The following is a 23,899-nucleotide window of genomic DNA, read 5'->3' as shown; positions in this document are numbered from 1 at the left end:
AAATTTTATTTTACTAGTTTTTACGGGAGAGCTGGACTTCCACGTCTTAATCCTACGTCATCACGTGACGCCCCCCCCCCTGCCCTCACCTCTAAGTTAATGGCGTTTAAGTAAGATCAACAAATGAAGGCAACAGTCCACTAAGGTTTAAAAACCGTTTCCTCATTATAACAAATATTGTGTTACCACTCCATAAAGCTTACATATATTGTTTAAATTTTCCCGCCCTATCTCCTGTAAAAATGCTATTCTCTTTTCTCAGTTTCTTCATTTCTGCCGCATTTGTCCTCAGGACATGGTTTTCCATTCCAGGACATCAGAGGTAGAAACAAAGAAAACCTACATCACAATACAGGCCCTTCAGCCCACAAAGATGTGCCGAACATGTCCCTAGCTTAGAAAGTATCTAGGGTTACCCATAGCCCTCTATTTTTCTAAGCTCCATGTACCCATCCAGGAGTCTCTTAAAAGACCCTATTGTATCCACCATCACCGGCAGCCCATTCCACGTATTCACCACTTTCTGTGTAAAAAAACTCACCCCTGACATCTCCTCTGTACCTTCTTCCAAGCACCTTAAACCTGTTCCCTCTCATACTAGTCATTCCAGCCCTGGGGAAAAGCCTCTGACTATGCACACGATCAATGCCTCTCATCATCTTATACACCTCCATCAGGTCACCTCTCATCCTCCGTCGCTCCGAGGAGAAAAAGCCGAGTTCCCTCAACCTGTTCTCACAAGGTATGCTCCCGAATGCAGGCAACATCCTTGTAAATCTGCTCAGAACCCTTTCTATGGTTTCCACATCCTTCCTATAGTGAGGCATCCACAACTGAGCACAGTACTCCAAGTGGGGTCTGTCCAGGGTCCTATAGAGCTGCAACATTACCTCTCAGCTCTAAACTCAATGCAACGGCTGAGGAATGACAATGCACCATATGATGTCCTCCTTCTTTAAAGAACAGAGTCTCCCTCCCTCTACTATTGATACTACCTTCACCCACATCTCTTCCATTTCATATACACCTGCACTCACCCCATCTTCCCACCATCTTAATAGCGAAAGAGTCCCTCTTGTCCTTACCTACCACCCCATCAGCCTCAGATCCAACACGCTATCCTCTGCAACTTCTAACATCTCCAAAAGAATCCTACCACTAACCCCCCCCCCCACCCTGATTTTCCGTATGGATCATTCCCTCTGCGATTCCCTTGATCATTTGTCCCACCCGATTAATCTCTCTCCAGACACATCCCTGAATCCCAGTTCAACCTCTATAGCTACCTGAAGACCCACCAATAGACAACCCCTTAGGAGAACAGCATGCTCGACTCGCGTGATCACACAAAAAAAAAACACAAAAATTGCAAGCAGGATGTGGTAGCATTAGAAAGAGTGCATAAGAGATTTATTGGAATGTTGCCTGACGTGGGTGGCCTTAATTGTAAGACGAGATTGAATTAGACTGGCAACACACACAGAATGGTGAAGGAACTCGGCAGGCCAGGCAGCATCTATGGAAAAGAGTAAATAGTCAATGTTTCGGGCCAGGACCCTTCATCGGAACTGGAAAAAAGATGAGGACTCAGAGCAAGAAGGTGGGGGAAGGGAAGAAGAAGTACAAAGTGGTAAATGATGGGTGAAACCAAGAGAGGGGGACGGGTGAAATAAAGAGCTGGGAAGTCGATTGGTGAATGAGATAAAGGGCTGGAGAAGGGAGAATCTGATAGGAGAGGATAGAAGACCATGGAAGAAAGGGAAGGGGGAGGAGCACCAGAGGGAGCTGTTGGGCAGGTAAGGAGATAAAGTGAGAGAGGGAAATGGGGAATGGTGAAGGGGACTAACCGGAAGTTTGAGGAATTGATGTTCATACCATCAGGTTGCAGGCTACTCAGAAGGAATATTAGATGTTGCTCCTCCAACCTGAGTGTGGCCTCATCATGGCAGTAGAGGAGGCCATGGACTGACATGCTGGAATGGGAATGGGAAGTAGAATTGAGATGTGTGGCCACTAGGAGGTCCGGCTTTTTCTGGTGACAGAGCGTAAGTGCTCCATGAAGCGGTCTCCCAGTCTATGTCGGGTCTCACCTATACACACAAGAGGCCACACCAGAAGCACTGGATACAATAGATGACCCCAAAAGACTCACAGGTGGAGTGTCGACTCACCTGGAATGACTGTTTGGGATCCTGAATGGTAGTGAGGGAAGAGGTGTAGGGGCAGGTTCCATTTGCATGGATAAGTACCAGAAGGGAGACCAGTGGGGAGGAACGAATGGACAAGGGAGTCGCTTAGGGAGCGATCCCTGCAGAAAGTGGGGGGGGGGGGGGTGCAGTATGGGAAAGATGTGCTTGGTGATGGGATCCTGTTGTGGATAGCAGAATCGTGTGCTGGACGCAGAGAGAAGTGGGGTGGTCTGTGTGTGTTGCTTGGATTTCCAACATCTGCAGATTTCCTGGTGTTTGTTGAATTAGATTGGGGTTGTTCTCACTGGAGAAGAGGAGTTTGAGGGTTGATCTGAAAGCTCTCTCTTAGACATTGGCTGATCCACACCTGCTTCAAGGTGTACAACATTCCTGAGAGCGCTTGTAGGAAAAGAGTAGAAGAATGCAGGCGTCGTAGTCAGTATGCAAAGTTTGGCCCTTTGTTATAGAGATATATAGCTCTGTGATTCTGACTCTCTGGCTCTGTGAATTGGCCATTAGGTGTAGGAATTCATATCCTAGAATGCTTAGTTTAATTGTAGTTTATCTGAAGCAGTCTGGGCTTCAACCAGCAAGTATCTATAAATTGAAATGGGGTAATCACTGTTGTAGGAAATGTGAAACCTCACTTGTGCACAGTAAGATCAAACAAACATTGTTGTAATAAGCAAACACGAGGAAATCTGCAGATGCTGGAAATTCAAACAACAACACACACAAAATGCTGGTGGAACACAGCAGCCCAGGCAGCATCTATAAGGAGAAGCACCGTCGACATTTCGGGCCGAGACCCTTCGTCAGGACTAACTGAAAGGACAGATACTAAGAGATTTGAAAGTAGTGGGGGGAGGGGGAAATGCGAAATGATAGAAGAAGACCGGAGGGGGTGGGATGAAGCTAATAATTTGATTTAGAATTAGTCAGCTGAAGAGTAAATATTGCTAAGGAACTCCCCCAGCAATGGGATAGATTACAGCTACTTCAGAGAGCAGACCAGGCCCTCAGTTTAACATCTTATCATCATGTCATCCTCTGCCCAGACAGATTAGTACAACTCTGGAATTTAAGGTCGGCTCACAAAACTCAATAGGAAGCTGCAATAGATTTCAATAGGTACAGTTAATGTCAGAGAAATGTACATCCTGAAATTCTTTTTCTTCACAAACATCCACGGAAACAGAGGAGTGCCCCAAAGAAGGAATGACAGTTAAATGTTAGAACCCCAAAGCACCCCCCCACTGCCCCCTCCCACAAACAAACGGCAGCAAGGCAGCGACCCCCCCCCCAGCAAAACAAGCATCGGCGCTCTCCACCAAACACTCAAGCGTGCAGCAAAGCATCTATAAAGACACAGACTTGCGGTACCCCAAAGACTACTCGTTCATCCAGTAATTCAACAATACCACAGGCTCTCTCTCCCCAATAAGGGAAAAAGAGATGTCCCAGTTTCACAGCGAGAGGGGAGACATAACAAACAACTCGCTGATTTACGATGTTAAAAGTCTGTTGCGTCGCTTTTTCCGAGCTCTGTGACCAGAGAATCAGCCCCGGAAGGGTTCAGCTCTCTGGACACACAGCGCACGGCAACTAACCTGCTGCTCCCAATGTTCCGTGTCCTCCCGTGATGCCTCAGTCAGGGGCATAGCCATGTCAATGGTTGGAAATAACTGATATATTTCATGATAAAAAGGAAATCTGTTCTGCACTGGAAATCAGAACATCAGCATGTCTTACTGCAATGAAACCAGACTCTGTAAACAATTAAAGACTTCCCTTTCCTAATCATATGGCGCCTGTAAAAATCCTTTGCCTTCAGGGTGTTTGTTTTGTGATTTTAGGTGAAAGTGTTGAAGAAAATGCCAACGTTGTGGTGCGCTTGCTGATACGTCGCCCCGAGTGCTTTGGGCCAGCCCTACGGGGTGAAGGTGGTAGTGGTTTACTAGGAGCTATTGAGGATGCCATCAAGATTTCTGAGGATCCTGCCCGTGATGGACCAACAGTCAAGAAAGACCGTAGACGGGAATAGTAAGAAAACAATGTTAAATAACGGGTGTGATGTGCTCCTGGGTCAGTAACATCATTAAGGGGCGTCTCAATGAGCACTTGAATTGCTTAGGCATAGAGAGTTAGGACCAAGTGGATTAATGTAGAAGGTCCTCATTGATTAGATTGGATGAGTTAGGCGATCAAAGTTCTTTCTTTATCAATCTTTTTATTAGTTAAATAAAAAAGTACATATGAGAGGAGAATTATCACAAATATCTATATCAATAACAGTTCAAATAAAAGGAAAAATAAACATTATCAAGATCAAACATAGTATTAATCTAATAGTATATCATAAAGAGAAAGGTAATTGATTCTCCGCATATCCATAAAAAGAAAAAAAAGATAAAGTTCTTGACTACACATAGCTTCAAAGGTTACTGGGAGAAGGTCAGGGAGTAGGGCTGAGGAGGGGAAAAAAGATCAGCCATGATTGAATAGCAGAGCGGACTCAATGGGCAAAATCCCTAATTCTGCTCCTGTGACTTATGGTCTTATGGTCTAAATAAAATTGACACATAGTCACAGATAGAAATATAAGGGCGGATATCTAGGACGAAGATGACTCAGTATGAGGTGCTCAAGAGAATTGCTGAAAATACTTGCTTAATTGGTGAATGGTCGATGTAGAATGTTTCATTTCCCCTGTTGCAAATTTCATCAGAGCCAGAAAAATGACTGGGATGATTTCAGTTATTACCCTCACCTACTCAAGAGACACATTCAAGATAAATAAAAACAGCATAAAAATTATGGGGCAGGATTTAAAACAGATTAAATTGATCAGTGAATGTAAACATGCATACACTTGGTGACCACTTCATTAAGTACACTTGTTCATTAATGCAAATATCTAATCAGCCAATCATTTGACAGCAACCTAATGCATAAAAGCGTGCAGACATGGTTAAGAGATTCAGCTGTTGTTCAGACCAAACATCAGAATGGGGAAGAAATGTGATCTAAGTGACTTTGACCCTGGAATGATTGTTGGTGCCAGATGGGGTGGTTTGAGTATCTCAGAAACTGCTGATCTCCTGGAATTTTCACACTAGAGTTTACTGAGAATGGTGCGCATAACAAAAACATCCAGTGAGCAGCAGGCCTGTGGCCAAAAGTGCATTGTTAATGAGAGAAGTCAGAGGAGAATGGCCAGACTGGTTCAAGCTGAGAGGAAGGTGACAGTAGCTCAAATAGCCACACATTGCACCAGTAGTGTCATCTCTGAACGTGAACCTGTTGAACCTTGAAGTGGATGGGCTACAGCAGCTGAAGACCACAAACGCACACTCGTGGCCACTGAGTGTTTATATTGTTTGTGGAATAGTTTCTTTACACTCTTAAAGTTATTGATACCAAGCAGTAATACACAGTGAGTAGTGAAGGTATTTGCTCACACTATTTTATACCACCACCCCATCCATATCCAACTCATCCTGCTACTTGACTTACAAATAACTGTAAGATCATTTTTGTACTTTAACTCTTGAAGAAAAAAAAAATTGTAAATGAATATTTAATCAAATAGAACAGTATAGCATGCAGACAGGCTCCTGTCATACCAAACTAATGACATCTAATCCCTTCAGCCTGCATGTGGACCATGTCTCCCCATTCTCTTCATGTTCCTGTGAAACGTCATCCCGATCAATAACATAGTTTTCATCCTTTGTAGCTTTAGTGAAGAAGTTCATGAGGAAAACCGTGTGCATCTGGGGAATGCCATCATGTCTTTCTACTCAGCACTGATCGATCTATTGGGCCGATGTGCTCCAGAGATGCATGTAAGTGATCGCCTAATATTGATGAAGCAATTGCTGCTTCCAGTCGAACAGTTGTCATAAATACGTGCCTGTTCCTATTTCACATTACAAAACTTTACATCAAAGCCTTGACAGATATTTTTTAAATTTATTAGATAGATAGATGGATACTTTATTGATCCCACAGGAAATTACAATGTCACAGTAGCATTCAAGTCCACAGATATAAATATTAGAGGAGAAGTGGAAAGAATAAAAAATAAGTTATCTCAAACAGCCTAACAGGAGGGGGTCATCACTTTCCCAGCTGTAGGTTGACTCATTATAGAGCCTCATGGCCAAGAGTAAGAATGACCTCAAATGGCGGTCTTTGGAGCAACACGGTTGTTTTGTCTATTTCTAAAAGTGCTCCGTGTTCAGCCAAGGTGGCATGCAGAGGGAGAGTAACATTGTCCAGAATTGCCAGGATTTTCCACAGGGTCCTTTGTTTTACCACAGCCTCCAGTGTGTCCAGTTTGACTCCTATAACAGAGCCAGCCTTTCTAGTCAGTTTATTGAGCCTGCTGGCATCACCGATGTTGATACCAATGCCCCAGCACAGCACTGCATAGAAGATTGCTCTGGCAACAACAGACTGGTAGAACATGTGAAGGAGAGGCATGCACACTCCAAATGACCTTCTTGTACACAGCCTTTGTGTTGGTGTTTCACTCAAGTTTGTCATCCAGGTGCACCTCCAGGTACTCATAGGTCCTCACCACATCCACATCCTCACCATCAGTAGTAACAGGGAGCAATACAGGCTTAACAAGTCCATCACCATCTTCTTTTTCTTACAACAAGAGAGAAAAAAGATCTTCTGCCAAAACAAGTAAATGACTTTGGTTATTGAACTTCAGCAAATACTGCCAAAACAGTAACCCCTCTCCTGACGGGAACAATGTCCATAATAATTTCTTTTATGCATCGAATCCAGAAAAATAATCATTTCATTCTCCCTTATATTTATGTACTGAAGAAAGACATTAGATGTCATTTGGCTGCCTGTGACTAGTGGTGTTCTGCACAGGGCAGTGTTGGGGCTGTTTCTTTTTATACTGTATATCACTGATTTAGATGATGGAATAGATGGCTTTGTTGCCAAGTTTGCAGACGATATGAAGATTAGTGGAGGGGCAGGTAGTGTTGAGGAAACAGGAAGGCTGCAGAAAGTCCTAGACAGATTAGGAGAATTGGGAAGAAAATGGCAAATGAAATACAATGTTGGAAAATGCCTGGTCATGCACTTTGGTAGTAGAAATAAATGTGCAGGATATTTTCTAAATGAGGAGAAAATCCAAAAATCTGAGATACAAAGGGATTTGGGAGTCCTTGTGCAGAAAACCCTAAAGGTTAACTTGTAGGCAACACGAGTGAATCTGCAGATGCTGGAAATAAATAAAAAAAACACGAGAAAACCTCCTACATGATCCCACCACCAACCACATCTTCCCCTCCCCCCCCCACTCTCAGCTTTCTGCAGGGATTGCTCCCTACATGACTCCCTTGTCCATTCATCCCCCCCATCCCTCCCCACGGACCTCCCTCCGGGCACTCATCCCTGCAAACGGAAGAAGTGCTACACCTGCCCCCACACTTCTTCCCTCACCACCATCCCAGGCCCCAGACAGTCCTTTCAGGTGAGGCAACACTTCATCTGCGAGTCAACTGGGGTGATATGCTGTATCCGGTGCTCCCGATGTGGCCATTTATACATTGGGGAGACCCGCCGCAGACTGGGAGACCGTTTCGCCGAACACCAGCGCTCAGTCCTCCAGCAGTGGCGGGATCTCCCTGCGGCCATACACTTCAATTCCACAGACCACTCCTACTCCAACATGTCTGTCCATGGCCTCCCCTACCATCAAGATGAGGCCACACGCAGGTCGATGGAGCAATACCTTATCTCCTGCCTAGGTAGCCTCCTTCCTGCCGGCATGAACATCCAACTCACTGACCTCCGTTGATACCCCTGCTCCCCACCCTTACCCCCATCCCTATCTATTATTTCTCTTTCTCTCTCTTTTTCCCCTTCCCCCTAGCCCATTTCCCTCCAGCCTATCACTTCCCAGCTCTCTACTTTATCCCTCCCCCCACTTCTTATCCACCCTTGACCATCCCATGTTACTTCACTCCTGATTAAGGGTTTCGGCCCGAAACGTCGTTATTACCTCCTCCAATAGATGCTGTCTGGCCTGCTGAGTTCTGCCAGCATTTCGTGTTTTTTTAGGTTAACTTGTAGATTGAGTCGGTGGTGAGGAAGACAAATGCAATGTCAGCATTCGTTTCAAGAGGTCTGGAATAAAAGAACAGGGATGTGATGCTGAGGCTTTATAAAACACTGGTGAGGCCTCACCTTGAGTATGGTGAACTATTTTGGGCTTCTAATCTGAGAAAAGTTTTGCTGGCTGTGAGAGGGTTCAGAGGAGGTTCACAAGGATGATTCGGGAATGAAAGGATTATCATATGAGGAATGTTTGATGGCTGTAGGCCGGTACTTGCTGGAATTTAGAAGGATGAAGGGGATCTCATTGAAACCTTTTGAATGTTGAAAGGCCTAGACAGAATAGATGTGTAAAGAATGTTTCCCAGGGTGGAGGAGTCTAGGACAAGAGGGCACAGCCTCAGGATAGAGGAGCATCCATTTAAAACAGAGATGCGGAGAAATTTCTTTAGCCTGAAGGTGTGAATTTTTGGAATTTGTTACTGCATGCAGCTATGGAGGCCAGGTTGTTGAGTGTCTTTAAGGCAGAGATTGATAGGTTCTTGATACGCCATGGCATCAAAGGTTATGGGTAGAAGGCCAGGAAGTGAGCCTGAGGAGGGGGAAAAAGGATCATCCATGATTAAACGGCAGATCAGTCTTGATGTGCCAAATGGTCTAATTCTGCTCCTATGCCTTATGGTCTAAATAATCTTGAAGCTTGAATACGATGTGATTCTGCTCACGGGACAACCTTTTAATCCTGAACCAGTCGTTAGTGTCATGCTTCATGGTCCTCTGGTGTATGCAGGCCTCTCCTTCACAAGTTCTACCATCTTCATCTTCACAGGTGAGTTTCAGTATTGGTTGAGCAGGTAGAAACATGGTGCAGCCAAGTCTCACTAATGGCTACAGTATTATAATTATCATTCCAGGTGTTGCTCCATGCCCTGAGCTCATCTGCCTTTCTCACAATGCTTCTTGCATTGAAATATACGCAGCTAAGGACATTAATTGCACCATGCTCAACCTTTTGATTCCTGTCTTTGTCTGAGGACTTAACAACATCTGTCTCCACAACCTCTCCACTATCTGTTCCGGCGCTCTGATCCCCATCCCCTGCATCTCTAGTTTCTTGTCTGCATTCTGAGGTAGGCAAAAAATGAGCAGAACAGTTCTAATTAGAGTAGATTTGACCACTTGTTGCGCCTTGTTCTGTGTAGAATAGGTAGCCACACATGGCCCTTCGATTACTGTAATACTTTTACTTTTGTGGTTATATTAATATCATTTTATTTTCTAATATTGCACATTTTAAGTTAAGTGCCCTCACAAATGACTATGTGTCTTGTTGGGTTACTTGCTGTGCTTCCAAGAAGGTCATAATTCCAGACTTGAAGCTGAACCTGAACGAGTCAGGCAAATTTTATGATAGGATCATCTTTCCAGATTTCGGTGTGTAAAATGAATTTAATTACAGTGGATTCTGGTTAATTGGGCAGCTGCTTATTTGGGGCAGACAATAAGTAATCAAGAAAATAGTTGGGATTTCCTTCATTTATTTGGGGCACTATGCTGCTGAATTGAGATAGGAGACTGTTGCCGAGCAGTTTCTGACTAGCATCGGTTACGTGCACTTGTGTGACCATCAGGCACTACAATGCTTAGACTAGTTTTTAAATAGTGTCAATTGCATGTGTTTGTGTCCAAAACGCAGTGATTTTTGTCACTAATAGTTGGCGAGAAATAAGCAGTAAGACAATTCAGAACTGTTTGGCTCACTGCAGTTTCAAGCATTCAGGCTTAGAGAGAGCAGAAACGGCCGGGAGTGAAAAGGAAACGATTTCACTACTTAAACAAGTTAGGAACTACAAAGAATTTGAAGGTATTAACAATCACCTTGAATGTTAAGATTTGGAGGATGCAATCATCGAAAGCATTGTATGAAATAGTCTATTCACTAGGTGTCCATGCTGATTTTGTTCATTTACAGTCAATCAAAAGAACACAGCAGCGTGCACTGAATGAATTTGTCGATCGATAACTATTAGGAACTAATACAATTTTATAATACTGTAGTAGTATTGGTAGTGTTCTAATTTGTTCTGTATTTCATTTAAATGTGTAATTCATTACTCTGTTAAAGGGTAGTTTGTCTTTTTATACCATTTTAATTATTTCCATGACACTTTGGCTAATTGAAGCAACTGCTTAACAGGGCCAAAATGTACTGGTCCCGATATGTCCCAATTCACCAGAATCCACTATATATATTAAGTACACGTGCATTTAAGCATTAAGGACTACCAACACACAATGGACCAAAACTGTGTACAATTCTGGTCCACGCTTTATCAGAAAGATGTATTTGCACAGGAAAGGATGCAGAAGAGAATTACTGCCTGACCTGCTGAGCACCTCCAGTACGTTGTGTGTATTGCTCTAGATTTCCAGCACCTGCAGTACCTCTTGTGTCTCAGAGAATTACACAGATGTTTCTAGTAATGGAAATTTTTAGCCGTGGGGCAAGGTTAAATAAATTGGAATAGTCCAAACCCTCAACATATTTAAATGGTGCATGACTGTATGCAATAAACATGAGCTTTGGGGCTGCATATAGATCGTGGACTGGAGGTTGGGATTAGGTGCGATTACATAGGCACATTGTCAGGCACTATTTAAATGAGGTTAACTCTTTCAACTAGCACAGGCACAATGGATGAAGTGATTCTGTGTCATTAATTTTCTGTGACTTTTTGCTGTCCAGCACAGGGACTGAAATATGATTACCTAAATGGCTCTTTTGTTAAGCAACTTCATTTTAAAGAGTCATAGAGTAATTCACCATGGATACAGCTCTTTGGCTCCATGCCATCCACGGTGCTTTGCTGTAACTCTCAATGATTGCCTGTTTTTCTCTTTTTTTTGTTAATAGCTTATTCAAGCTGGTAAAGGTGAAGCGTTAAGAATTCGAGCAATCCTGCGATCCCTGGTTCCCATTGAAGACTTAGTTGGTGTTATAAGCCTGCCATTGCAGATACCTGCTTTTGGAAAAGGTAAAATAAACCAGGTGCGGTGGCGCTGTAACCCCCTGACCTGGAATACATGTCTAAACTACCAAATACACTCAACAAGTCAGGCATCATTCTTGAAGAGAGAAACCTAGAATCAGAGTACAATACAACACCAAAACGGGCCTTTTGCTCCAACTTGTCCATGCCAACAGTGATGCCTCTGTGCTAATCCCATTTGCCTGCCTTAAACTCATATCCCAATACTCCTTTTCTAGTTAAGTACCTGTACAATTGCCTTTTAAATATTGTGATTATATCTCTTCCGGCCATTCGGTCCATGTCACAACCACCCTCGTGTGAAGAACTTGCTTCTCAGATATCCCTTAAAATTCTCTCCTCTCACCTGAAACAGAAGGCCCTTAGTTTTAGATTTCCTTACCATGTGTAAAAGACTCTCACTGTCTATCCCAAGTATGGCCTTCATAGTCTTATACATACCTTGCTGAAGTCATCCCTCAGCCTCCACTGAGAACAAAGCCAATCTAAACAATCTCTTCTTGTCACTACAGCCCTCCATTCCAGGCAGCATCCTGGACAATCACTTCTGCTTCCACATCCTTCCTGTGGTACAGTGACCACAATTGTCCATGCTATTGCAAGGATGGCCTAACTAGTGTTTCTACAGCTTTAAAGTTACGCTCCATCTTTTGCCTTGGCCTGCAAATGAAAGGATGCCAAATGCTTTCTTCACCATCTTATCCACTCATGAACTCCAAAGCCCCCCTTCCCCCTTCCATGCACAAGCAGCAGCAAAAGTATCAACCTTCCCCCTCCTCCCGCCTGCCTTAGCAAAGCGTCAGTCCCCCCACCACCCGTGTGTTGTAAAACAGCAAAGCCCCCAAAGAGACCGTGATCCAGAGTCCATCAAAAACAATAATCCATCTCAACACTTCAGCACCCCACAGGCTCTCTCTCACTAACGAGGGAGAGAGGGGTATCACTCCCGCCATGGCGAGAGGGGAGGCCAACAGGTCACAGTTCCGTTGTTGCAATCTGCAGCGTGGCTTATTTTGACAACAGCATGCACTGCTCTCTCAATGCTCTGATCTCGCGTGACGTTTCAGTCGGCGGCCTCGGTGGGGAATCGGGCCGTCTGCAGGGCCACACCCCAAAGGCGCACGTCTTCCTGGAGACATCAAAAATGCTAGTCCACTTAGTGAGCTCCAAGAGCGGGAAGCCACCGCCGGGGAAAAACCACAGTTTAACTGCAGCTGCGGATCACGGACTCTGGCGGGACCCTAGCCACTTTGATAAGGAAAGGAAAAGACATTAAAGAGAAGAAATTAAACTGTTTCACGATGAGCTGGAAGAAGTTGCTCTTTGGCGCCAGCTTTAACTCCTCCTGTTTTATGTTTTTTTTTGTAGATGGGTTTGGCTGCAACCTCATTTACAAACTATTTTTTAGTATGAAGTAAACTTGAGCTGCACGCCTGTTGCGGTCTGAATCCTGGGTTTAGAATTAATTGGATTGTTCTTGGTTTCCAGATGGCAACATCGTTGAGCCTAAGATGTCGGCTAGTTTTGTTCCTGACCATAAAGCTCCCATGGTGCTGTTCCTGGATCGCGTCTATGGAATAGAAAATCAGGACTTCCTTCTCCATGTTCTGGAAGTTGGCTTCTTGCCTGATATGAGAGCTGCTGCCTCCTTAGATACTGTGAGTAGTATAATTTTAAGTGCCACCTTTCAGACTTTTAGAAAATTCACACAAAGTTTTACACGTACAAAGTACATTTGCAGTCGAATATTTTACCATTGCATATATCTGTACTTTAGGCCAACCTGTTTTCACCTTGCTACAAAAATGTGTCAAGACATAGGACAATAGTATTTTAGCGTGTTGCTGGTTCTTCTGATTGGTCTGGTGTGGAATATCACTTTCATTCATTCATTCACTCACTCAGAATAAAACATCAAGTCAAGTCACTTTTATTGTCATTTTGACCATAACTGCTGGTACAGTGCATAGTTAAAATGAGACAATGTTTTTCAGGACCATGGTGTTACATGACACAGTACAAAAACTAGACTGAACTATGTAAAAAACAAACAACACAGAGGAAGCTACACTAGACTACAGACCTACACTGGACTGCATAAAGTGCACAAAAACAGTGCAGGCATTACAATAAATAATAAACAGGACAGTAGGGCAAGGTGCCAGTCCAGACTCAGGGTATTGAGAAGTCTGATAGCTTGGGGGAAGAAACTGTTACATAGTCTGGTCGTGAGAACCCAAATGCATCGGAGCCTTTTCCCAGACAGCAGGAGGGAGAAGAGTTTGTATGAGGGGTGCATGGGGTCCTTCATAATGCTGTTTCCTTTTTGGATGCAGTGTGTGGTGTAAATGCCATTACTTCCATCTGTATTCCCATTAACCCATTACTTCAATCTGTATTCACCCGAACCCGCAGGCTTGATGCAATATTTCAGTGACTGAACTCTTACCTCACAGTGGTTAAATAATCACAGGGTTCTACGTCATGGAAATGTGCCTCTTCACCCAAGTTGTTTATGCCAACCAAGGTGCATCCCTGAGCTAGTCCCATTTACCTGTATTTGGCCTATATCACTCTGAACAGAGACACGGAGAGACCTCGTTCTCCCTTATTAGGGAGAGAGAGAGACTGTGGTATGTCGAATACCAGGTGAACAAATAGTCTTTGGGGTAACTGCAAGTCTGTGTCTTTGCTGCTGCTTTGCACACGCTGAGTACCCGGTGGAGGGTGCCGATGTTTTTTTTTGTTATTGGGGGGAGGGGGGATCGTTGCTTGCTGCCGCTTACGCGCGGGAGGGTGGGGAGCTGGGGGGGGCTTTGGGGTTCAAACATTGAACTGTCGTTCATTCTTTGGGGGCACTCCTCTGTTTTCGTGGATGGTTGTGAAGAAAAAGCATTTCAGGATGTATATTGTATACATTTCTCTGACATTGAATGTATCTTTGAAACATTCCCTATCCATGTACATGCCAAAGGTCTTTTAAAGTTGTAATTCAGAACCAGGTTTATTATCTCTTACGTATGTTATGAAATATGTTTTTTGTGGCAGTGGTACAGTGTAAGACATAAAAAATCAATATAAGTTACAAAAATAAATAGCATCAAAGTAGATTAGTGAGGTGGTGTTCATGGACCATTCGGAAATACAATGGTGGAGGGGAAGAAGCTGTTCTTAAACTGTTCAGTGTGGATCTTCAAGCTCCTGTACCTCCTCCTCGATGATAGTATCGAGAAGAGGATATGACCCAGATGGTGATGATGCTTAATAATGGATGCTACCTTCTTGAGACACCACTTTTTGAAGATGTCCTGGACGGTGGGGAGTGTTGTGCCCCTGATGGAGTTGGCTGAGTCCACAACCCTTCATCCTCTATTGATCTTATTCATTAGAGCGTCCGTACCAGTTTGTGATGCAACCTGTCAGCAGGCTCTCCACAGTCTACTTGTGGAAATTTGATAGTCCTTGGTGGCATTTCAAATCTCTTCAAATTCCCAATGTAGAATAGCCTCTACTACTTCCTCTAGCAGAGTCCCATATACCCAACGGTTGCCCTGCGGGGATGGGGGTGGTAACATGACATGATTTTCACCTTTGAAAATAAATGAACTACCAGGTGTAAGCAAGAAAGCTTACTTACACATCGTCTCTACTTGGATATAAGCTTTGACAATTATCGGTAATCGAACTACCCCTGTTACCTTGGATGCACCTCGCTTACGTTCGTAACACTTCCCCAGACTAGGCATGTTATAGGACATTACTTTTAATTGACTAATTTGGCTTGTAAACCACTCTTAATTCCGCATCCATGAATATTGTCACCATTTCTGCCCCTGTAGCTTTGCCCAATAAGCCCACATCTGCACCTTGAGCTGAGTGAAAATCTGTACTTTTCATTGTCATGTTTTGCAAAACTGAAGTTCTCATTGCTTTATCCAATTAAGGATGCTCATGTTAAAAGACGGCATGTTTTCAACTCGTTACTTCATGAGCATGTTAGTCTTCCCTTCATCGCTCTCCAAGGATATTCTGAAATGTCACTGTTTTACTTGTCTCACACTGACAAAGTAATCTCTTCTTGCCACCTCTGGCATCGAGTATTGAATTTAAACTATTTATTATGGTGCTGGATTAAAGTGTGCTTTGAGCTCTGTATCAATTTCATCAAATACATTCCATGATGCCACATTTGTTCGTGCTGTGTAAATGTCAGAGTTTGCCTCTGGCTTTTGTGTTTCTCCTGGATCATTGCATTTTGTTCTTCAGCACTATCCCCCCCCCCCCCTTCCCTTAACAATATTTCCAGAATATTTTACAAACAGATGCTAAATGCTGGAAATGCTCAGCAGATCGGGCAGAGTGGTGGCATTAATATTTCAGGTTCTTTGAAAGGTCTTTCATCAACCTGAAACATTAATACTGTTTCTCACTCCATTGGTGCTGTCTGATTGGCCAATTTCATTCGTGTTTTCTTTGAAATTTCCAGGATTTTCAGCATTTTATTTTTGTATTAGTCTGTAAAATGGCATTTATCAATTTGACAATTATCAGTGAGGTGTGGAAGGCTTTATACAATAATGTTTATTTTTATGTAGATCAACAGAAATCAGTTGGAGGTATATAAAGTAATGAGAGATGTATTGCACACATATCAAAATATAATGTCATTTTGGGAGATTGGGAAGAACATTTAAACTGTACACAATGAGGTATAGATAAGAGAACATACTTAAGAACATAAGAAATAGGAGCAGGAGTAGGCCATCCGGCCCATTGAGTCTGCCCCGCTATTCAATAAGATCATGGCTGATCTGTCCGTAAACTCAGCTCCATCTACCTGCCTTTTCCCCATAACCCTTAATTCCCCTACGATGTAAAAATCTATCTAACTGTATCTTAAGTATATTTAGTGAAGAAGCCTCAACTGCTTTCCTGGGCAGAGAATTCCACAGATTCATCACCGTCTGGGAAAAACAATTTCTCCTCATGTCCGTCCTAAATCTTCTCCCCTGAATCTTGAGGCAATGTCCCCTAGTTCTAGTTCTTATCTGTCCCTTTCAAAATTTTGTATGTTTCTATAAGATTCCTCTCATTCTTCTGAATTCCAGAGAGTATAGTCCCAGGTGACTCAATCTCTCCTCATAGGTTAACCCCTTCATCCCTGGAATCAACCTGGTGAACCTCCTCTGCACTGCCTCCAAAGCCAGTATATCCTTCCTCAAGTTTAGAGACCAGAACTGCACACAGTACTCCAGTTGCACCTTCAACAGTACCCTGTACAGTTGCAGCATGACCTCCCTGCTCTTGAATTCAATCCCTCTAGCAATGAAGGCCAACATTCTGTTTGCCTTCCTAATAACCTGTTGCACCTGCAAGCCAACTTTCTGTGATTCATGCACAAGCACTCCCAAGTCCCTCTGCACAACAGCATGATGCAATCTTTCACCATTTAAATAAAAATCTGCTCTTCTATCATTCCTTCCAAAGTGCATGATTTCACATTTACCAACGTTGTATTCCATCTGCCAGACCTTGGCCCACACACCTAACCTATCTATATCCCTCTGCAGACTCTCCACATCCTCTGTACAATTTGCTTTTCCACTCAGTTTAGTGTCCTCAGCAAGTTTGCTAGGCTACACTGAGTCCCCTCTTCCAAATCAAGAGGCTTAGGGGGGGGGGGGGGGGGGGGGGGGGGGGTGTGTGTGTGTGTGTGTGTGTGTGTGTGTGTGTACGTGTGTGAGAGAGAGAGCACACGGCACATGCACAAGTTGACTCAGAATAGAGCTGGTCTATTTCTGAGTTGATGCAGACGTTCAGTAGCGTAACAGTGAGCATATGTTCACTATATTCTACTGGACTGGTCCCATTTCAAAGTTTCAAAAGTTAATTTATTATCAAAGTATGCATGCAGCATGAAGAGAGTGACGGCTTGAACACAGCGCCTTCCAAGGAGAGTGACTTGCTCTCCTCCGCATTCGCCTCGTTGCTTCAATCTTTCTCGACGCTTTAATCGGCAGGAAATGGAGTTGAATATGGTCCCATGCCCCATCTCTGAGCTGTTCCTCCTGGAGGCAGCTGGAGCTCATGCTCCCCACCTAGAATTTCCATGGAGACAGCAGAGTGCTAGATTACTCAATCGTTGTCCAAACTGTAAGTTTGGGCTCCAACAGTTCCAGAAACACATTTAAGATAAAAAGAAGACATAGAAAAAGTGAAGTAAGTATTTCCTGAGCAGTTATAGAGAGGTTTTTCAACCTTTCTGGTATTTTTGGTCCAAGTTGGGTTAATGTTTTGTCTGTAATAAAATGACCTGATGGGTGACATGGAAAACAAACTTTATTACTGTATCTCAGTACACATAACAAGAATAAACCAATTTACCAATTTATAGTGTGGTGCAGTGGGTTTACCATGACATTCAAGACATTTGGATGTGACCTATTGCTACAAGGACTTTCCCCATCATTTCCACGTGACTCCGTTTAAATTTTAAGTGATATTTGAATGAGTGAAGTTGTGTTAAAAAGCTATGTTCGTTAATACTCCTGAGTGCGTTATTGAATTTGATTGACATGCGATATAAATGATGTTCCTCCCTAGGTCGCTTTCAGTACAACTGAGATGGCTCTGGCTTTGAACCGATACCTTTGCACCGCAGTTCTTCCTCTGATAACCAAGTGTGCCCCATTGTTTGCTGGAACAGAACATAGAGCTATAATGATTGACTCCATGCTCCACACCATTTACCGATTGTCCAGGGGTCGTTCACTGACTAAGGCACAGAGGGACGTTATTGAAGAATGTCTCATGGCACTTTGTAGGTGAGTTTGTCGCTGTAAAATAATCAAGGATAATTTGTTTTTGTTTTGGTACAGTCAGCAATCCAGCTGCAGATTATACTGGATGCTGTCAAGAAAGAGTTAGATAGAGCTCTTAAAGATAGCGGAGTCAAGGGATACGGGGAGAAGGCAGGAATGGGGGTACTGATTGTAGATGATCAGCCATGATCACAGTGAATGGCGGGTACTGGCTCAAAGGGCCGAATGGCCTACTTCTGCACCTATTGTCTATACTCGGGCTTGAAGCTGAGATACATCCTAGGGTGCACAGGGACACATCATCACTGAAGTAACCTGGGGTCATCAGGTGATTTGGGTCTTTCAACATCAGACAATCTCTCCCACTCGAGCCCTCCCGAGTTGATCAGGCCCTGGCTTGTGTCCCAGCCGCATTGGTCCACGGGTCAAACCTCTTGATCTATAGCCATCTGGAGGCTTGCTATTCAAGGACATTCGATAGCCAGTCTTCTAGTAGTGCGGAAACTAATTTTAAAAAAAGGCTAGGTGGTGGCGTCGCTCTCCAAGATGATAACGTAATAATACTCCTCTTCCCCCTTCATCAAAAGTTATAGCGCACATCCACCTCAACACTGTCCCGGCACTTCGTTTATCTAACTGTGCCACACATTCCCTGTAACTACAACACTTCTTTCTGCATTCTATTTTCTTTTTATTACCTCGAAGTAGGATGGCACGCCAAATAAAAGTTCGTCAGTCTATCACACTACATGTGAGAATAATAAACCAATATAATGTGATGTGGCATACTTGTCTTCATTGAATGGGGCACTGAATACAAGAGTCGGGATACGTGTAACAGCTATATAGAACTTCGTGTTGCGTCCTTGAGCAAAGCACTTAACCACACATCAAGTCAAGTCAAGCCACTTTTATTGTCATTTTGACCATAACTGCTGGTACAGTACATAGTAAAAATGAGACAATGTTTTTCAGGACCATGGTGTTACATGACACAGTACAAAAACTAGACTGAACTACGTAAAAAAACAACACGGAGAAAGCTACACTAGACTACAGACCTACACAGGACTGCGTAAAGTGCACAAAAACAGTGCAGGCATTTCAATAAATAATAAACAGGACAATAGGGCAAGGTGTCAGTCCAGGCTCTGGGTATTGAGGAGTCTGATGGCTTGGGGGAGTCTGGACGTGAGAGCCCGAATGCTTTGGAGCCTTTTCCCAGACGACAGGAGGGAGAAGAGATTGTATGAGGGGTGCATGGGGTCCTTCATAATGCTGTTTCCTTTGCGGATGCAGCGTGTAGTGTAAACGTCCATGATGGTGGGAAGAGAGACCCCGATGATCTCCTCAGCTGAACTCACTATCCGCTGCAGGGTCTTGCGATCCAAGATGGTGCAATTTCTGAACCAGGCAGTGGTGCAGCTGCTCAGGATACTCTCAATACAACCCTGTAGAATGTGATGAGGATGGGGAGGTGGGAGATGGACTTTCCCCAGCCTTCACAGAAAGTAGAGACGCTGCTGGGCTTTCTTTGCTCTGTGACGACACCAGTGCCAAGCTGTATCAGCCCTTGCCCTTCCCTTGGACAACATCGGTGGCGTGGAGAGGGGAGACTTGCAGCATGAGCAGCTGCTGGCCTCCCATACAACCCTGCCCAGGCCTGCGCCCTGGAAACTTTCCAAGGCACAAATCCATGGTCTCTCGAGACTAACGGATATTTATTATTTTATTTAGCAAGACTAGTTCAAAAAGACATTTTGGTCAGCTTCGTCACTGGGCCAAAGGGCTGTATAACATACATGATTCTATAACATACAGACTCACTTTCAAGAATCTTTACAAATCATGTTCTAGGCATTATTTTGCATATTTTGTCTTCGTTTACACATTGGTTGTTTGTAGCTCTTTATGTATATGTTTTCATAAAATACTGTTGTATTTCTTTTTTCCTGTAAATTCCTAGAAGAAAATGAATCTTGAAGTAGTATATGGTAACATATGCGTACTTTAATAATAAATTTACTTTAAAATATGACTCTGCGACCTTAAGATTGACTGTTCTTTCCCTGCTTTTACAGCTATCTTCGTCCATCAATGCTGCAGCACCTGCTGCGTCGACTGGTGTTTGATGTACCGATATTAAATGAATATGCCAAGATGCCACTCAAGGTTAGTTTCATGCGTATACCTCTCCTGTTTTCATCAAATATTGATAGTATTTTTATCAAATACTGTATGTGTTTTGAGAAGTTGTATGAAATTGAGCAACAAATTGTTCACAAATACAGAGAATCCTGAAAGCGCTGAACAATCAAACCATTTCAGTGGGGCAAGACAGCAGGTTGGGTTAAGGAACCTTCTTCACGGCTGGAAAAGTGCAGAGCAGGGATCATGAAAAAATGGAGAGACTGTTTGTAACCCAGGTCCTCATCGCAGTGATTTACTTTTAAAAATGAAGCTGGAACATAATGAAGTAGTAACAGTTTGAGGTAGAACAATGCACAAGGTGGTAAGGCCACAGATTTAGGGAGAGAAAAGGGGCTTTATCTGAAATTGTTATTCTCAGTTTTGGAAGTTCAGCAAAGGAGTGAGTGGATTGGTCCGTGTTATCTGCAGCAGCATGATGTCAATTTAAAGAGTGTATCTGCCTGCTCAGAAGCTGTGTCAGTCTAATCCTGATCTGTCTAGGTATCTGTCTAGTAGTGATTCCATCATCTCTCCGGGCAGCACATTACAGGCACCTACTATTCTGTGTAATAAAAAGCCTGTTGAACATCTTTAAATTTCTCCCTCATGACTTAATCCTGTATAAATATATATGGAGCCAGCTTCCAGAGGAAATGGTTGAAGCAAATACATTAAGTACATTTAAGATGTCTGTGAATGACAAAAGTTTAAAGCGGAGGTTCCCAACCTGGGGTCCATATACCCCTCAGTTAATGGCAAGAGTCAATGGTATAAAAAAAGTAGAGAACTTTTTAACTCTAGTTAAGAGAGATATGGACCTAGTGCTGGGAAATGGGGTTAGCTTGAATATACTGAGCTTGCATCAGTCTAAAACTCTCTATGCCAATAAATGCAGTTATCAATGTAACAGGAAAATAATTGAGGGAGGAGGCCTGAAACAAGGAGTGTTCCGCATATCCAACAGAGAGTCAGGCGTACGTGCAAAGGGACTAGTTAGATCTCTGCACCAAAAAGAGGTGAAAGGTCTTTGGTTGTAATTGTTGACTGAAAAATAATTATTTTAATTTTGTAACATAAAAAATCATTTTATAAAGCTATCAATGTGATTACTTGGAAGCCATATGTAAGGAAAACCGGATCCCGCTGTAGTATTTTGACCACAGTGTTTGAATTGTAACTTTGAGCTCCCAGCGGGAAGCACCTGGCAGACTTTCAAGCATTGATGTTAATTATTTACTCACCATTAATTCTAGTAAAATGATGAACAGTAAGGCTCCCACCAGGGAGCACAAAGCCAGGTTTTTTATTAATAAATTACATAAAAAGGCTTATTTAGTGCCGCAATTTTAATTGCCAAGTAGGTATAACATTACTAATTCAGAATTGTTCCATGTTCTGAAAAGCTCGCCTTGAATAATTCCTCAGGATAACAGAAATTGCCCTTTGTTTTATCATGTGGTTGATGGTTTGCTGACGACGTTAAGGTGCTCCACAAACTGGAACATATAGTTCTATATCTATATATTAGCTTTATTTGTCATATGTACATTGAAGCATACAGTGAAATGAACGGTTTACATCAACGACCAACACAGACCAAATGTGCTCTGGGAGCAGCCCGCGCATGTTACCATGCTTCCAGGGTCAACATAGTATGCCCACTGTTATATCGTGAACAAAGTTACTGGAGAGACACTGAAGCTAAAGGATATAGAAGAGTTTTATTCAGCAGAAACAAGGAGCAGGCATCATATTTTGGAGGCAGAGGCCTGTTCGATTCAATATTACATGACACTTTATATGCTAATGATCAAAGTTATAGTTGATGGAGAAGATCCTGAGAGGCAGATTTTATGAACCGGAAATTTTATGAGAGGCATAATAAGATTAGGAATAGTCAGCATGGCTTTGTCAAGGGCAGGTCATGCCTTACGAGCCTGATTGAATTTTTTGAGGATGTGACTGAACACATTGATGAAGGTAGAGCAGTAGATGTAATGTATATGAATTTCAGCAAGGCTTTTGATAAAGTACCCTATGCAAGGCTTATTGAGAAAGTAAGGAGACATGGGATCCAAGGGGACATTGCTTTGTCGATCCAGAACTGGCTTGCCCACAGAAGGCAAAGAGTGATCATAGACAGGTCATATTCTGCGTGGAGGTCGGTGACCAGTGGTGTGCCTCAGGGATCTGTTCTGGGACCCTTACTCTTTGTGATTTTTATAAATGACCTGGATGAGGAAGTGGAGGGATGAGTTAGTAAATTTGCTGATGACACAAAAGTTGGGGTGTTGTGGATAATGTGGAGGGCTGTCAGAGGTTACATCAGGACATTGATAGGATGCAAAACTGGGCTGAGAAGTGGCAGATGGAGTTCAACCCAGATAAGTGTGAGGCCGTTCTTTTTGGTAAGTCAAATATGATGGTAGAATATAGTATTAATGGTAAGACTCTTGGCAGTGTGAAAGCTCAGAAGGATCTTGGGGTCCTAGTCCATAGGGCGCTCAAAGCTGCTGTGCAGGTTGACTCTGGTTAAGAAGGCAAATAGTGCATTGGCTTTGATCAACCGTGGGATTGAGTTTAAGAGCCGAGAGGTAATGTTGCAGCTATATGGGACCCTGGTCAGACCCCACTTGGAGTACTGTGCTCAGTTCTGGTTGCCTCACTACAGGAAGGATGTGGGAAACATAGAAAGGGTGCAGAGGAGATTTTACAAGGATGTTGCCTGGATTGGAGGGTGCCTTATGAGAATAGGTTGAGTGAACTTGGCCTTTTCTCCTTGGAGTGACAGAGGACAAGAGGTGATCTGATAGAGGTGTATGAGATGATGAGAAGCATTGATCGTGTGGATAGTCAGAGGCTTCTTCCCATGGTAGAGGTGGCTAGCATGAGAGGGCACAGTTTTAAGGTGCTTGGAAGTAGGTACAGAGGAGATGTCAGAGGTAAGTTTTTTACGCAGAGAGTGGTGAATGCGTGGAATGGGCTGCTGGTAATGGTGGTGGAGGCAGATACAATCGGGTCTTTTAAGAGACTCCTGGATAAGTGCATGGAGCTTAGAAAAATAGAGAGCTATGGGTAAGCCTAGGTAATTTCCAAGGTAAGGACATGTTCAGCACAGCTTTGTGGGCCGAAGGGCCTTTTTTGCACTGTAGGCTTTCTATGTTTCTACTTCCTTCTTTGCATCTACATGCCAGGCACACAAGATAAATGTTGATCATCATTGTCTGGTTTTCAGTTAATCGGAGTCCAAAGCTCCAGGAAACTATTGTCCAGGGCTGCATTTTAAATTTAATCTACAATCCTCAGTCAGGTCTAAAGATTGGTTACTGAAGTTAATATTTTACTATATAACCTAACTCCTGAATATGCCCTAACACCCATGGCTTATGAGCCCTTTCCTACCAGTGTGTCTTTGAAATATGGGAGGAAACTGGAGGAGCCAGAGGAAGCACAGGCACAGGGAGAACATACAAGCTCCTTACAGACAGTGGCGGGAATTGAACCCGGATCACTGGTGCTGTGTAGCATTGCATTAACTGCAATGCTACCCATTATATGT

The 23,899-nt window shown here is 43.3% G+C and overlaps 1 protein-coding gene across 6 annotated transcripts in view; it reads left to right on the top strand.

The window, feature by feature from the left end:
- LOC140716481 (ryanodine receptor 1-like) overlaps positions 1-23,899 on the top strand; it is a 560,721-nt gene that overhangs the window by 268,808 nt on the left and 268,014 nt on the right. For all 6 annotated transcript variants that reach the window (XM_073029249.1, XM_073029247.1, XM_073029248.1 and 3 more), the window contains 6 exons: positions 4,046-4,232; positions 5,929-6,037; positions 11,194-11,314; positions 12,818-12,987; positions 17,933-18,153; positions 20,232-20,322. In XM_073029249.1, the coding sequence (XP_072885350.1) occupies positions 4,046-4,232; positions 5,929-6,037; positions 11,194-11,314; positions 12,818-12,987; positions 17,933-18,153; positions 20,232-20,322 (899 nt within the window). The remainder of the gene's footprint in view (positions 1-4,045; positions 4,233-5,928; positions 6,038-11,193; positions 11,315-12,817; positions 12,988-17,932; positions 18,154-20,231; positions 20,323-23,899) is intronic.

Source organism: Hemitrygon akajei, chromosome 25 (genome assembly GCF_048418815.1).
Source record: "Hemitrygon akajei chromosome 25, sHemAka1.3, whole genome shotgun sequence".
Taxonomy (NCBI): Eukaryota; Metazoa; Chordata; class Chondrichthyes; order Myliobatiformes; family Dasyatidae; genus Hemitrygon; species Hemitrygon akajei.
The sequence above is the reverse complement of the archived record's forward strand: the minus strand, read 5'-3'. Positions and strand labels throughout refer to the sequence as shown.